This window comes from Mesocricetus auratus, unplaced genomic scaffold, assembly GCF_017639785.1.
Source record: "Mesocricetus auratus isolate SY011 unplaced genomic scaffold, BCM_Maur_2.0 Super-Scaffold_100691, whole genome shotgun sequence".
Lineage (NCBI taxonomy): Eukaryota > Metazoa > Chordata > Mammalia > Rodentia > Cricetidae > Mesocricetus > Mesocricetus auratus.
The window spans coordinates 10,536,787-10,552,911 of NW_024429267.1; the positions used below are offsets into that span (position 1 = coordinate 10,536,787).

The 16,125-nt window shown below is 40.3% G+C and overlaps 1 protein-coding gene across 1 annotated transcript in view; it reads left to right on the plus strand.

Moving 5' to 3' along the window:
• Positions 1-1,533: 1,533 nt before the first annotated feature.
• Positions 1,534-16,125, plus strand: part of Adam10 (ADAM metallopeptidase domain 10) — a 103,683-nt gene continuing 89,091 nt past the window's right edge. The window contains exon 1 of the mRNA XM_005075467.4: positions 1,534-1,793. Within this exon, the coding sequence (XP_005075524.1) occupies positions 1,739-1,793 (55 nt within the window). The 5' untranslated portion in view covers positions 1,534-1,738. The remainder of the gene's footprint in view (positions 1,794-16,125) is intronic.

A 16,125-nucleotide genomic window follows, 5' to 3' on the forward strand; every position in this document is an offset into this window, starting at 1 on the left:
TCATCATGTTTTACAAAGAAAAGAAACAGCATCTTCAATGTGATGTTTAGAGATTACTCTGAATCTAACAAGAAAATGCTCGTTGCCTATGATTGCTGGGATTGACTATAAACAGTACTGCCTAACACCATATTTGTTATAAAGATGGATTAATAATTGGAAAACTCAAAGTTCACTTGTGACAACCTCTCTGTAAGGGAGAATTGGGAAGCATGTGTGATAAGCAACATGTCTGGAGGTAATTTTCCTAATAGTAGATCCCTTAAGAAAGGACAAAGAAGTAACAGCATTCAGTCGTTCTTCGTTTATTTTGTATACCTCAATAGAAACGAATGGAGAGAATAATAATGACCATGTGGGAACTTCTGACTGTAGTGTTGAATTTAGTAATGTGAAACAAAAGAAAAATCAGTTTCTCAAAACAATTAGAGAAAGTAAACATACTCCTTAATCAAGGTGTCATGGTCCATGTCTGTAATTCCAGGGATGGAAGATGGGCATCAGGAGAACCAGAAGTTCAAGGTCAAGGGATAGCCTGTGATAGACAGATGGGGGATGGGAGATGGAGGTGGCATAAGTATACTTGTCTTTACTTTTGTTTTATTTAAAGAGCCACATTCGATTTAGGTTGTAGAATATATATATGGCAGAAGTAAAAGAATTTCGATTTATTCTTACTATCGATAATATAAACTCATATTCTCTGAGTCAACATAAGTAGAATACCAAATAGGTGAAGAACAATTAGTATCATCAAGAAGATGTAGTTCTTGAAATACGAGTGTAAAGAACCAAATATCTGCTTTGTATAAGTTGGCTTGAATGCTGTCTGAGGGGACAGACTAACAAAGGGTCACTTTCTGATCCGGAGACTAAGGATCGCTTTTTTTTTTTTAAGCATGGCTAAGGCCTAGTATGAGACATAAATTTGTTAGGGATTCAGGAAAAAAAACAACAACCCTTAGGGCTTCTCTTCTTTCCGTTGGGTTTTTCCTAGTGAGGTCCCCAACACTGCTGTCTATCGCGGCTAAAATCAGTGCTTGCTGGAACTGCTTTTGTTTACTTGGCAGCTGCAGAGATTCAAGAGAGGCAGATAAAGAAGCAACCAAAACCTCTCTTTTTCTGGAGGCGAAGAGGCGGAAAGTCGTTCTTCTTGAGAGCTTCTGGCTAGGGTGTGAGCCCCAGGGACAGTCCTAAACAGCTGGAAGAACCGGGCTGCACTTTCACAGGGAAAAGAGCGCTCCCGCCCGAGGAGGTGGGAGGGGCGTCCCGTGGCCCCGCCCTACAAGGCCAATCCCAGCTCTCCGCCAGCGGACAGGAAGCAGCGGCGGGGCCTAGCGGCCGGGGCGCCCACCTCGACACGCATGCGCGCTCTATCAGGGCGCTTGGGGGGAGCAGGGCGGGGCGGGAGGCAGGGGCGCGGCCTCGCGAGCGCATTGGGTACCGGCGCATCACGTGTTGAGGAAGGAGGCGGAGGGCCGCTGCTCAGGGAAGGGGCAGAGACCAGGCGGAGAGCGAGGGCAGGGAAGCGGGGAAGGGAGGAAGGAAGAGGCCGACGGGGAGGGAGGGCCCTGTTTTGGCGGAGCGGGGCGCGCGGCTGGGCCCCTGAAGTGGAGCGAGAGGGAGGCGCTTCGCTGGTGCAGCTGCCGGGGAAGGCTCGTCGGGACCCAGCGCCGGTCGCGGCTCCCTCAGGATCGATGCACCGCGGTTAACCCGTAGGAGGCGGCGGCCGCGGAAGATGGTGTTGCCGACAGTGTTAATTCTTCTCCTCTCCTGGGCGGCGGGGCTGGGAGGTGAGACAAGACCCCGGGCGGCGGCGGAGCGGCGGCTCGGCCGAGCGCAGCGTCGCGGAGCCGGGCCGCGCGTGTCAGGTCTACTCAGCTTCTGTCAGCTCTCTCTGCTCGCCTCAGCCGACCCCGAGCCGCGCTCCCCGCACGCTATTGTCCCCCGCGCGCCCCGACCGCGCTCCCGTCGGTGGCGGCCGGAGCAGGCTGCGGAGCCCCGGGCCAGGCCTTCCCCGCCCCCACGGCCGGGCGGTCCTATCAGCCCAGCTTCTCGCGCCGCTTTCCCGGGAGCCGCGGAGCCCAGGCCAGCTGCCCTCGCGCACTCTCGCAGCCACCTCAGCCCTGCCCGGGTCCGAGCCCTAGGACCGCGCAGACTCGCGGCAACTTGCGAGGTTGGCAGCGCGGCGCGTGCATTGTTCTGGAAGCGTGCGAGCGAGCGCGGCGATCCGGAGCCGATGCGGGCCGGGTGTCGGGCGTCGGTGTGCGTATCCCACTCCGGTGCCTTCCCTCCCCATCGCGCTCGGTTCGGAGTGTTTGCTGCCAGCGCGGAGTGTGTCTCTCCTCTGCCTGAGTGTGTGTGTGTGTGTGTGTGTGTGTGTGTGTGTGTGTGTGTGTGTGTGTGTGTGTGTGTCCGTCCGAACTCTGCCGCCCAGGGGCAAGGCTTTAGTTGACTTAGGAGAACGGCAAGCTATTTAAGATGCTCTTCTATCATTCGTCTGTTTGATTTGAGTTCCTTAGAGAAGAAGCAAGACCTACCCTTCTTGGGCAGCCCAACTTGCAGAGTTTCCTTAAACTCAGGTAGAGCAGACAGACGTTCCGTGTAGTCAGAGGATTGTCAAAACTGTGCTCCCTCCCCCAGCAAATTGGAGTTCACAGTTGGTTAAACTAGGCAGTTTGTTGATGCTTCGAGTTTGGGAGATTTTTCATTTCCAGTGTTTCCCAGGACAGGCATTAGTTTGTTCTTAGGAGAAAGTGCTTTAGGTAAGCTGACTTGCCGCCCAAGTATCCTGATCGAGCTTAGGTTAAAAGCATTGAGTTGAAAACAAAAATAAAAAACAAAGCATGTAGGAGTGCTTTGGATGGTTGTCTGCAGCCTAATTTGATAATTTAGAAAATATCCTAGTGTTTTCTGTAGTGTATTGTTCGCGTTCTTCCCTTTGTCTCACTGACTTTCAACCGCAGGGCCCAACCTACTTCTATCCTTTCTGCTTACTCTGAAGTTGTTTTTGTGTACTCAGACTTGTTTGTACTATTAATTTACTAGGTACACATTTTAGATGACAGCCACTAATAGATGCCCTCTCTCTCTGTCTCTGTCTCTGTCTCTCTCTCTTCCTCTCTCCCTCCCTCTTTAATTTGTATTTCTTGTCGAAACACTGTTTACAACCCTGGCTGGGTGTTTTCACTTTTTGTGATTATGGTAAGAAGTTAGACACTGTTCTCCATGAGGTAATAAAAAGTAAGACAAACACGAGACACTTTGAATGATAAGTAATGATATAAAATGCCTTTTATTAAGGAAAACTAAAACCAATAGTCTGATGTTTTGGGAAAAAAGTAAATTAATAATATAATCATTGTGGGTGAAACTTTTATTCAGAGCATTTGTTGTGCTTCTGTTAAAAACTTAAGTGAAACTTTGGTGTTTTTATTTTTTTAAGTATTGATACCAAGATTGTATTATTTGTGTATGTGGGTAGCAAGGCCATGCAAGGCTCTGGGTTCAGACCCTCACTTTAAGGCACAAAACAACCCCCCCCCAACTAAATCCACCCGTATTTATAAGTTATTGTACTATGTGTTATTATTATTTTTTAAATCTAATCTGAGCCAAGTATAGCTAAGTTTGTATGCTTTTGTGATGTGTTGTAGGCTAGTGTGCATCCAGGCTAGTGAATGGGAAAGTTGAGTGTCTGTAAGGCTGGGGTAGATTGTAGAAGTACAGAGACCTTTAAGTTGTGAATCATGTTTAAGTGCAGTAGAACTCTTGTTGGTTGTTTTCATCTTGCCTATTTGTTAATCAAATCACTGTTGTGTGTGAATTTTTCTCACTCCACTTACGTGAGGGATGGGAAGCTGGAAGGAGGCAACAAAATTTTTAAAACATAAAATAAACTTTCCTAGTTTCCCCTTCTATATTAGCAGTTGTCCTGCCCCATGTTGTATTTGTAGAAAGATACCATGGCATTGTTAGTTTATGTAAGAACTAAAACATACAGACAAGCCGGGCGTTGGTGGCGCACACCTTTAATTCCAGCACTCGGGAGGCAGAGGCAGTCAGATCCCTGAGTTCAAGGCCAGCCTGGTCTACAGAATGAGTTCCAGGACAACTACACAGAGAATTGAGAACCCCCCCCCCAAATTGTGTGCTTGAGAACTCAGAAGGTATTAGTTATAGCAACAAATTAATCCTGTAATGTTTGGCTTGAAGAAGTTCATCCATGTAATGAACTTTGGGGTGTGTGTGTGTATTTAAAAATCTGTTGTAAATGTTTTGCTTTGTGTTATATATGGTCTACAGAAACAAACTTTCTGTATTCTTAGCCTAAAGAATTTAAAGTACCAGTGCTTAAGCTTGGACTGTTTTTATTTTTTTCAACTTCCGCCAGCAAGTAGGAGTATAGAAAGATACAGTCTTTTTGTCTTTTTCTCTAAAGAACTTTGACTTTTTATCTTATTAACTAGAGTCCAGCACACTCTGTCACTTACACAAGGCCAATGTCAAGTCATCTCCAACATTAGCAGTGTCTCTTGTGTCTGTGTACAAGACCCCTGTTGGCAGGGTTGAAGGAAATGGGCATGGTAGGCACTCCTTTGTTTCTGGTGTGTTTTTAATAACTTGCTCAGACCTTTGTATACTGTGTATTATTGGGTCTCTTTTTCCTAAGGACTTTAACTTAAAGGTTTGGATGGGGGAGAGCAAAGGACATTTCTCTGATGTTTATTATGCATCTAATACTGTTTAGGAGTTTCTCCTTTAAACATTTATGAAAGTTAAACAAATGTAGGCTTAAAGGGATAATTTTTCTAGTGTCTGCTAAGTGGTGAAATAGTCAAACACAAGTCAGTGGGCTTTTGTTTTGTTTTGGGTACTGGGGATTGGTTCTAGGCAAATTCTGGCAGGTATCTACTATATACCCAGTCTCCCCTTCTTAACCCCCCCCCTTTGTTTTAGACAGGGTGTCACTAAGTCCTAGGCTGCCTTTGAGTTTGGCATCCTTCTGAGTCGGTGGGATTATAGGTCTGTACCACCAGGCCTGACTTACCTCAAATGAGAAATCTCAAAGGCTAAAGTTTTAACTCATTGTTCTCTGTACCTCCAAACCTGTTTTGTATTGTTTTTTTCTTTTCCTTCTTTAAACAGGGTCTTACTGTGTGGCCCACACTGTTCGCAGATTTATAGTCTCTTGCCTCCGTTTACCCAGTGTTGGGATTACAGGTGAATTCCACGATGCCAGACTATATAAAAACTTTCTTTGGGTTGTGGTGGCACATGTCTTTAATCCCAGAATTCAGGAGGTGGAGGCAGGTGGATATCTGTGAGTTCAAAGCCAGCCTGGTTTAAATAGTGAGTTCTGGGACAGCTAGATCTACATAACACAACCCTGTCTCAAAAAACCCGAAAGAACACACCTCCCCCCCCTTTCTTTTCTGCTTTTAAAATTTTTATTGGAAGAATCTTTTTAAAGAAGATGTATTTTATGTGTATGGGTGTTTTGCCTGCAGGTATTCCTATGTACCACATGTGTGCTTGGTGCCTGCCAAGACCAGAAGAGGGTGTTAGATTTCTCTAGAACTGGAGTTACAGACAATTGTGAGCTATCATGCTGATGCTGGGAATTAAACCTGAGTTCTCTGGAAAAGCAGCCTGTACTCTAAACCACTAAGCCATCTCTTCAGCCCCTAGATAATAGCTTTCTAAAGTGCATTACATGTTTACTGTCTAAAACAGACTGAATCCAGTCTTTTCTTAAATTAGAAAAATGATTGGGAAGGGGGCTTTCTTGCAGTTTTATGTTTATTTTTCCAGAAACTATTGAAATGGCATGTTTACTGTTCTTTTGAATTTCTAGCAATTGATTATGCTTTTTAGGATTATATATAGTTTTAATCATAACCTTTTGGTTAGGATTCCTGGTTCTTGGTTTTCTTGAGGATTTTTTGGGGGGAGAGTGGGGTGGGAACTGAAGGATATGCGTGATCTTACTATGAAGCCTATGTTGGCTTTGAATCACCATATAGTCCAGGCTGGCCTGGAGCTCTTAATCCTCCTGCCTCTGCAGTGTTGGGATTGCAACTCTGTGCCTCTATATCTAGTCAGGTTGTCATCTTCAATTAGCTTCTAACTTTTTTTCCTGTGAGAAAACTGTGTAGGCATACTTGACATTTGTATGCAAGGGGAAGCTCTGACTTTTCTGTGGGAAAAAGTAGATGACCTTTGGTAGTTTTGCCTTTTTAAATGTATGTTTTGGTTTTGTAGAGTTTAGTGTTGAGGTTGCTTTGTTTAGTTTCTGAACAATTGGGATATGTAGGAATTTGAGGAGGGTAGAATGGAAAGACAAACCATAAATAACCTGGAAGGCTTAGCAAAAACTATGCTCCTTCATTTAGTTATAGATCATGTCCTGGGTCTGAATGGTGGATACTGTAGCTTTAAACTAATTTACTAGATTGTTGATAGAAAAAGCATATTTTAAAATATTTATTATAATATAATGTGCAGTACTGCAAATTGAGAAAATGTGTTTTCTCTACTTAAGTGAAACTCAGTAAAAGCTGGATGGTAGAATCTTCCATATCTGTTTTATTTATTTACTGTTAGAGTTGTGCTATAGTAATTCTGTTATTCTAGTTTTGAATTTTTTATTTGCATTAAAAGTTGCATTTCTTTCCCTTTTTACCTTTTTTTCTCAGTATTGAGGATTGAACAACTTAGCATTCTACTACTAAGCATTATATGCCCAACACTTTTCAATATTTGAACTAAAAAAAGATTTATTTATTTACTCTGTGTGTGTGTGCATGTGCATGTGTGTACATATTTGTATGCATTTGTCACAGCACACTTACCAGTGTCAGAGGACAACATTTGGAAGTTCTTGCCTACTTTATGGGTTCTGGGGCTTGAACTCAGATAGACTTTAGCTTCTGAGCCATTTCACTGGCTCCTTTTTATGATTAATTTTGAGACAAGGCCTCATTAAATTGATCAGATTGGCCTTGAACTCAGTCTATAAGAGCAGGCAAGGCCTGAATTTACAATCTTTCTCAATGGTTTGAATAGCTAGGATTATGGTAGGCCCAGGTAAAGTTAACCTTTCTCCCCTGCTCTTTTTTTTCTTTTCTCTTCTCTCTCTTTGGTATTGGAGACTGAACCCAAGTCATTATTAATGCTTTACCACTGAGCTGGATCCACAGCCCAGTCTTTTAATCATAATGTTTAGAAACATTTTGCTGAAGTTGTTTTTTAAAATAATTTATTTAACTTATATTTTATGTGCATTGGTATGAAGGTGTCAGTTGTGATCTGCCATGTGAGTGCTGGGAATTGAACCTGGATTCTCTGGAAGAGTAGCCAGTGCTCTTAACTTATGAGCCATCTCTATCCCCATGAAGTTGGTGTTTTTTGTTGGTTATCTTTTTGTTTTTGGTGATACAGGTAGCACACAATCACTGTGTTGCCCAAGCTGGCTTAAATCTCCTGTACTCAAGTAATCCCTTGGCACTATAGCAGTGGGACTTACAGGTATATCCAATCATGTGGGGATACACCTTTCCAGTGGTCTAGCTTAAAATAAATCTGTGTGAATCCCAACAATATAGCTTGCACATATGGAAACTGCTAGGGAACAGAACAAAAGTACTTAGTGGCCATCTCAACTGATGCCTTTCCATGAGAGGCCATGTGACTACTAATAAATTGGGGCGATAAATTGGGGAGATAGATTGTAAAATAGGAAAGCCTGTGGACATAGAAATACATGGTGGTTTCAAGTTGGAACCCCAAGCTCAGAATTATGGGAGCAGACACTTCAGGTAGTAGGAATTGATTTGTATTTGGTCTATTTTTCATGTAGGCAGCTCCTTGTGACAAGGTTGGATAGAATTTCAAGGTTGTTAAATTTTTTGTTGTTGTTTAAAGAAGAGAATTTATTTAATACTTGGTAATACTTATTCCACAAAATTCTAAAAAGTTGGCTTGGGGCCAGTGAAATGGTACATATGGATAAAGGTGCCTGCCTTCAGGTTTGAGAATTTGAATCAGATCCCCAGAATCCACACAGAATTCCTGCAAGTTGTACTCAAGTGGTAATTCTGACTAATCCAGAGGTCACTGTTTTTAAGAAGGTTATTTTATTTATTCGTTTATTTACTATATGTGGTGTATGCATGTGATAAGGTTGGTGTAAGCAACTTGCAGGGACCAGAGAAGGACCCCAAATGCCATCCTGTATTTTCTGCCTTATTCCTTGGAACAGGGACTCTCACTGAAGCCGAAGTTTGCCTTTTTAGCTAGACTGACTGGCTAGAGAACTCCTGGGGTTTGCCTATGTGTACCCACTAATAGAGGAATTACAGGTGTGAATATCTGTACCCAGATTTCTAATTGTCTGCTGGAGATTTAAACTCAGATCCTCATGTTTTGACAAGCACTCTCACTCAAAGCCATTTCCCCATCCCCCACTCACATCTCCAGTTGTCAATTTTATACTAGGGACAAGGAAGCGATGTCAATGAGAAGTGGAAAAGTTGCAATAATTCCTTCCAGTTGGATTCCTACATGGACAGAAATGTTATTCTCCAACAGTGAAATGGTGTTGAGTTAGTACTTGTGGGCATGGTTCTGATCCAGGTAGGTTGCAAAAAATACATATGAGAACAGTTTCAGATAATGTGCTCTTCATTTGCTACCAAAAGAATTCATCCTGAACCTACTACAGTTCCAGCTAAATAATGAACAAGGTGTCCAGTAAGAACCAGAGATTGTTGGGTGTCTGTAATTGATAGTTGTGAAGCTGCACTTTGAATGAGAAGAAAAGTAAAAAAATACTAAATTTACCAAAGTGGAAAAAATGCCAGGATGTAAAAATACATGTATTGTATTTGCAAAGGAAGTGAAATTTGGTGAAGCTGTAAAGATGTCACCTAGCTAGCTGGGGCAGTTTGTGGGGTAAGAGAGAATGCACATAGATTTAGGAATTAGGTTTGAGAGAAAAATAATTGGTTTTGATTTTGTTAATTTAACATGTTGGAATTAACCTTTTTGGTTTCAGATTGCCTGGTACACTTGGTTATATACAAATTGTGAGTTTACCATTTCAAAGACTAGATGGGAAAAATAATCTGATCTTTGAGTTTTAAATGGCAGGAAGGCTCTTGCTAACTGGGCCATAAGGACCTGGACTTGCATTATTCATATTCTGAGCCATTACTAGGAGGCAGAATACTATGGAATGAAGTCAGTATTCATGTTGAGTAATTGGGATGTGATACAGTTAGGAGTAAGTTAGCTGCTTGATGAATTGCGTGGCCTAGTTTCAGGTTAGAGTAGTAGAATGAGGGCTGGCAAGATGGCTCAGCAGGTAAAGACACTTGCCACTAAACCTGACAATCTGAGTGCGATCCCTGGGACTTACAGGGTAGAAGGAATAAATCAAATCCCATCAGTTGTCCTCCGACATTCACATATATTGCTCCCTAAAAAAACCCAAAACAAAACACACACACAGAGGAAATAGCACTGCTAAAACTTGGCAAGTGTTTAATGTTAAGCTAACAAAATGTACTGAGGGCTTGCTGTTGAATTGAGATCTTAGGAGCTTTTACACTGAATAGTAGTTTTGTAAACCTTTGAGGATCTTAGTCTTTGAAGTTGAAATTGTCTTGAGGTTTTGATTCTAGATAGAAGATGAGGGTAAGTATCAGTCTGGGACTTGATATGACCATGCTTCTTCCTGGGACTGCTTAAAAGTTTGCACTGCTTTTCAATTTTATGTGGCTGGTGATTTGGGAAGTAACGTTCTAGTCAATTGGATAATAGGAGTATAATGAATTTGGGACAGAGTGTATTTGAAGATACACTAGCACATTTTAAAAAGTGGTATATTTTTCTTTTATATGTGTGAATGTTTTGCCTACATGTGTGTATGTGTACCATGTGTGTATCTGGTGCCTGGGAAGGCCAGAAGAGGTCATTGGATCTCCTGTGACTGGAGTTATAGATGGTTGTGAGCCATCTGGTAGGTGCTGGGAACTGAGCCCAGGTCTTCTGTAGGAGCAGCTCATACTCTTACTGCTGATCCATTTCTGAACTGTCCCTCTAGCATCTAACAATTCTATGTTAGAATTAGCCTCTATAATTTTAGACTGTGCTTGTACTCTTGATTAAAGAGTAATTTGATTAAGAAAAGCTTGGACTGTGACCTTTGTACTTCAGAAACAAGTTGGGGAAAACAAGATTGTTTTTAAATTTTAAGCAAATGGTTGTATACTATTTGTGGAGCAAAGGTCTTTCCATGTCTTTGTCTACATTGATGCTGATAAGAGCACGTAGTCACAGAAACACTTGAACTTTTGATTTAGTTTTTGGAATATATCAGTAGAAGACCATCAGCTAATGAATGGATAAGGAAATGTGATGTTGCTGGGTGGTGGTGACACATGCCTTTAATCCTGTTACTCGGGAGGCAAAGACAGACAGGACTTTGTGAGTTTGAGACCAGCCTGGTCTACAGAGCAAGTTCTAGGACAGCCAAGGCTACACAGAAACCCTGTCTTGAAAACCAAAACTCAAATAAAAAATGTGGTATTTATACCCAGTGGAGTTTAAAAAATAACCAAATTTTCAGGAAATTGAATACAAGTAGAAATTGTCATATTAAACAAATAGCCAGACTCAGATACATATTGAGTGTGTTTTTTTCCTGTCATATGCAGAATCTTGTGTGTGTGTGTGTGTGTGTGTGTGTGTGTGTGTGTGTGTGTGTAAATGCTCACTGGGACTTCAGATTTACTTAGTGGGCTAGGCTGGCTGTCCTACTGGTGAGTCTCAGGGATTTGCTTATCTCTGCCTCCCCAACACTAAGCTTACCAGCATGTGTGGCCAATCAGGCTTTTTACATATATTCTGGAGTTCTCATGTTAGTGTGGCCAATACTTTTATCAACTGCCCATCCCTGTGATTTTATTCTTAAGTTTATGTGTCTTAGTACCTAGCACAAGTCCTAGCTCACATCAAGATTTATAATAAATGTTTTATTTAAACTGCAGAATTATGGCTGATGAAATAGCCTAGCAGGTTGAGGCAGGGGGAGCCAAAAAGCTGTGTTTTGGAATCCACAGTGAAAGGAGGTAACCAACTTCTAAAAGTTGTCCACTAATACCCACCATGACACATTAATGTGTGCCTACATTTACACACACCCGATATACAGAGACATACAGCCACCATACATACAATATTAAAGAAAGTTTAAAAAAAACACAGAATCGTTAACATTGCTCCGTGAGTGGATTAGATTTCTAAGTGCATGTTATATAGCCATTTTCAGAAGCAAAGTTGTAGTCTAGTGAAACAGCCTTTAAATTGCTGCTTTTCCACAGTGTTATAGAAATAGCTTCATTATATGAAGCTAAATGTCATGATGATTTTTGTTAAATTTAATGTTCTTGTATTACATTAGAGAGTACCCCCTCCAATTGATAAAGTATTTTATCAGAATTCCAAGTGGACAGTAATAAGGATTAGGTATTTTAATTTGGAACCATTTGACTGCCAGCCTTGGAGATAGGTAGTCATTTGTACTTACAAATTGGTTTGGAAATTAGTTACTTGTACTTCTGAATTTTAACTTTATTTTGGTCAAAGTGTTTAATTTCCCTGGTGACCTATAAAATCTGATTTTGCCCATACAGTAGTATCTCTTTAATCCAAGAGTCTTTATCCTTCATGTATAGTGTAAGCTATAGAATAATAATTCTTAGCCAGGTGTGACATGGGTGGAAGGTGAGGTAATGGGTTTGGGTTTGGAGTGAAATGTAAGATAGATGCACAGCAACAATGGAAATGGTGGCTGGAACTTCTTGTGTCTGTGTGGGAGAATAATGTATGTAGGTTGAAAACTACAGTCTTTATGTAGATTACCATCTGTACTGGTGGTATTTATTTGAAAGTATGAGAAAATTTTCAAATGTAAGCATAAAAATCTAAATGATATATGTGATCCAGTTTTAGAATTTTAAAACTTTATTTCTTAAGTGGATAATAGGAATAATTCATGTTCTATGCCCTGTGTGATTGATTTAGTTTGTCATTTGTGAAGGGGTTACTTAGTTTCACTTTTGATCCAGCTGGCTTTATTATTTTATATAGAGAGTTTAGCTTATTTAAAAATGGATGTGTTGAATTATGTTTTTAATATAGATGTACTCGATTATCTTGAACTTTCACTTGTAACTGTGAGGTGTTGATAGTTGATTCTAGTGAAGAAATAGATACTGTTTTCAATTTGAATTCATAGTGTAGAAGTGGTTTGTCCAGGTACATTAAAATGCTTTGTTGTATTGCTGAAATATAGAACATAGTTCTAGAATGCTACTTCTGTTATACAAGAGAACAGTTTTGTAAGTACTATGTAGTATTTCAAGATCAGAGTGAATATATATCAGCATAAAGAGCATTGGTCAAGGATGTTCCTTGAAGTGCAGTTGATGGTTTAAAAAGAAAGAAAACCTGCTTTTATGTTGAAAAATGTTCCTGAAATCACATTGTTAACCTTAATTGTAATTGATTGAATTTGGAATCATTTGGGACACACAACATTGGGGGTGTCTGTGAGGGTGTTTTCAGAGAGGTTTAGCTGAGGGGGGAAGAACTACCCTGAATGTGGGTGGTGCCATCCTATGGATTGGGGTCTTGGTCTGATTGTAAAAGAAACAAAACAAAACAACAGAGAGGAGGCTGAGCACCAGACTATGGACATCATGTGACCAGCTGTCTGAGCTTCCTGCCCCACATCTTCTTAGTGGGCTAGACTGCCAGGCTACAGCAGTGAAAAAGTAACAATAAATGCAGTATCAAATTTTGAAATTAATGTAAGTGAAAAGTGTTGGAGACGACTTGATTGCCGGTAATTCTTCTGAGACATTAGATATGTGCCAGTATTCGTTTGTCCTTTTTATCTACCTCTTCATGTGCTGTAATTGAGATTTCTATTTAGTAGGAAAATTTATTATAACATTTTTTTGGTAAATTTTCTCTGTCTTTTTGAGACAGGGCTTCTCTGTTTAGCTTTGGCTGTCATGGAACTCACTCTATAGATTAGGCTGTCCTCAAACTCTCAGAGATCCCCCTGCCTCTGAGTGCTAGAATTAAAGGCATGTGCCACTATTGCCCAGCTCTTGTATAAGATTATATAATCTTTTTTTTTAAATTACAGATAGGAAAAAAAGTTTAAGTAATATTGCTTTTTGGTTCAAGAGTGATGCTATTAACCCACCATCTGTATGCTAATATAGCTAGGATTACAGGTGTGCACAATCACTTTTGGTTTACTTACTTATTTTTATAATGTTTTGAACCCAGGACCTCCACACATGCTAGGCAAGTGCTCCACTTTGAACCTCATCTCCAGGCCCTAGCATACTCATTTTTAAAAGGTTGAGCAGAGAGAGAATCCCTTGGCTGTGAGAGACAGTTTATGTGTTTTCCTCAGTAATTGGTGTAGTGTGTTTATTTTTTATTTGTGTGCATGCCATGGCAGTTGTGTGGAGTGCAGAGGATGACTTGTAAGATAGATGATTCTCTCCTTCCACCCTGTGAGGCCCAGTGGTTGAACTCAGTTCTTCAGGCATGGTAGCAAGTGCCATCCCACCATCCTTTGTGTGTGTGTGTGTTTTAAATGTAGGAATATTAAGAATTTCCACTGGGCCTGTAAGTGTTAGGCATTGTGTGCATTTTATTATGTATTTTTGTACAAGGTTAGATTTCTGAAATCTACAACAAAGGACAAGAAGGCAAACTCTTGCTGATATTTTTGTGTGTGTATGTATGTGTGTGTGTGTAGGTGAAATAAAGTAGCAGAAGAAAAAGATAACTTAACCTGACAACCAAAGTACAGAGTAGAGTGATTTAATGTAGACACAGTGCTGCAATAAAATAGCCCTAAGATCATTACATCATTGTGGCCTCCCCCAATGAAGATGTTGATAGGAGTGAACCTGATCAAGATGTTAAGCCACAGAGAGAAATTAGTAATAGTTCAAATGGAAAGATACGTGGCAAATGGAAAAACTTGGGTTGTCTAGAAAGGTTCCTTTACTGGAGGTTGTCTAGAAAGGTTCCTTTACTGGAAGCTATCATTTTCCACTCACCCCAAATAAGGAACATTTAACTCTAGGTTAAATGTGTGTTAGTTTTTGCCATTGTCAGGAAGCATCAGTATTACATGGGAACACCTTTAGTTGTATTCTCTGTGTTTGGAGATAAAAAGTTGGGGTTGGCAACTTTTTTCTTTTTATTTATTTTTTTCAATGTTGGATCTTAACCCCCAGGCTTTGTGGATGTTAGACAAGATTTCTGTCATTGAGCTACACCCCTGGCCTCTGGTTGGTGTCTTCTGAGCCCTTTCTGCTAACTTTCTTGTTCATTGGTCCCTGTGTAGTAATGCATCAGTAATGAAAAGAGGTACTCTGTCTCTGTGCTTTTTGGTTTTACTCCTAATCTTTAGGAGATTGTTCATTTTGTACAGATCTGCTAGACATATGTAAAGAGTTTAAGGCAGGGGAAGATTTTCATTGTTAACTCTACATCCCATGTTAAACTAGAAACAAGCTTTTGGAAGACATCGTTTTTTTTTGTTGGCACTTTCTCTGTAGCCAAGACAAGCTTTATACTTGTACCCCTGAGTAGTTCATTTCAGTCACCAGTTCACTACTACTGACCTCCTGATTTAGGTTAAGGTCATCTTTCTTCAGTTCCTGTTGTGTATGTCCACTGTTCTCTGTGCATCTGTCCCACTCAGTCTCTGCTCAGCTTAGCAGTCAGCGACCATCCAAAGCATGGTTAGAACTATCCAATAACACACTGTTTACTTCCCGGTGGCTAAAGTCAAGACTTTATTGTGTGGCTTTTGTTTCAATAAAAAATATCTCAATTGAATAAAAAACACCTATCAATTAATTCACCATTGTAAGTAAAAGTCAAGTATGTAAAGATCTGTATGAGTGCCTTTGCATCTCTCTTGTTCATTTCTGTTCAGTCAAATTTGTCCTGCATGAGGGCCTTTGTACTTTCTGTTTCTTTGCATGCAAACATATTTCTAGATATAGCTGTGTTATTGAGCTCTGTTTTATTTTGGAAACCTAAAAAAAGCAATAAAATCTTAATGATTTCAAAGTATGTAGTTCAGTAGTGGTATGGACATTCACATTATTGTGATTTGTTCTCTTTTGAGTCTTTTTTTATATGTTAATCATCCAGATTACCTCATAAAAATATCAGCTCCTTCCTTGGGCTTCTCTAGCCACCGTTTTCCTATACCTTTCTTCCATTAATAACATTAATAGGTTTGTTTATCGTTCATCATCTGAGACAAGAGCTCCACGAGATCAGTAGCTATTTATTGTAACCTTTTAATGTTTGTAATCTCAGCATCTAAAGTAAAACCTAGCAATATACTATTACGTGTACCCAGTATGTATGTATTGAATGAACAGATGAACCATGAAGTCAATAATTTCTTTATTTTACAATTTATGTAAGAGTCCCCAAATTCTGAGAGTGTAGATTGGGGAAAAAAACTTCCAAAGATTCACATTTGTCCTTTTTCTTTCATTGACCCCTTAACATTTTGAGTGTTGCTCAGGATCAAGACTCCAGTATGCTAGCTAAGCACTTCACCACAGAACTGTGCTTCAGCCATACTGTAGTCAACTTTAAAATAGAACAAGATTGCTGATTTTGCTAGTGTATTCACATGCTCTTTTAATTAAAGAGGTAGGGTGAGTTAGAATTGTTTCTGTAAGAACTAAGTTGCTTTTTAAAAACAACTGTGTCTTCCCATATGAAAGTATTATTTTATGAGTATAGGTGTTTGGAATCTAACATGGGTCCTCTGAAAAAGCAGCCAGTGCTCTTATAACTGTTGAGCATCTCTCCAGTTCCTGAAAGTATTTTAAAGCGTGTATTATTAGTTCACTGCAAAAGTAACCTAAAAGGATAAATAATATGCTATTGTTTTGAAACAGAATTATCTTATACTTCCTCCCTTTTTTATGCTGAGATTATGGGGGTATTTGTCATCATGTCCAGCAGTAGTTTTTAACAATAACTTATTACATT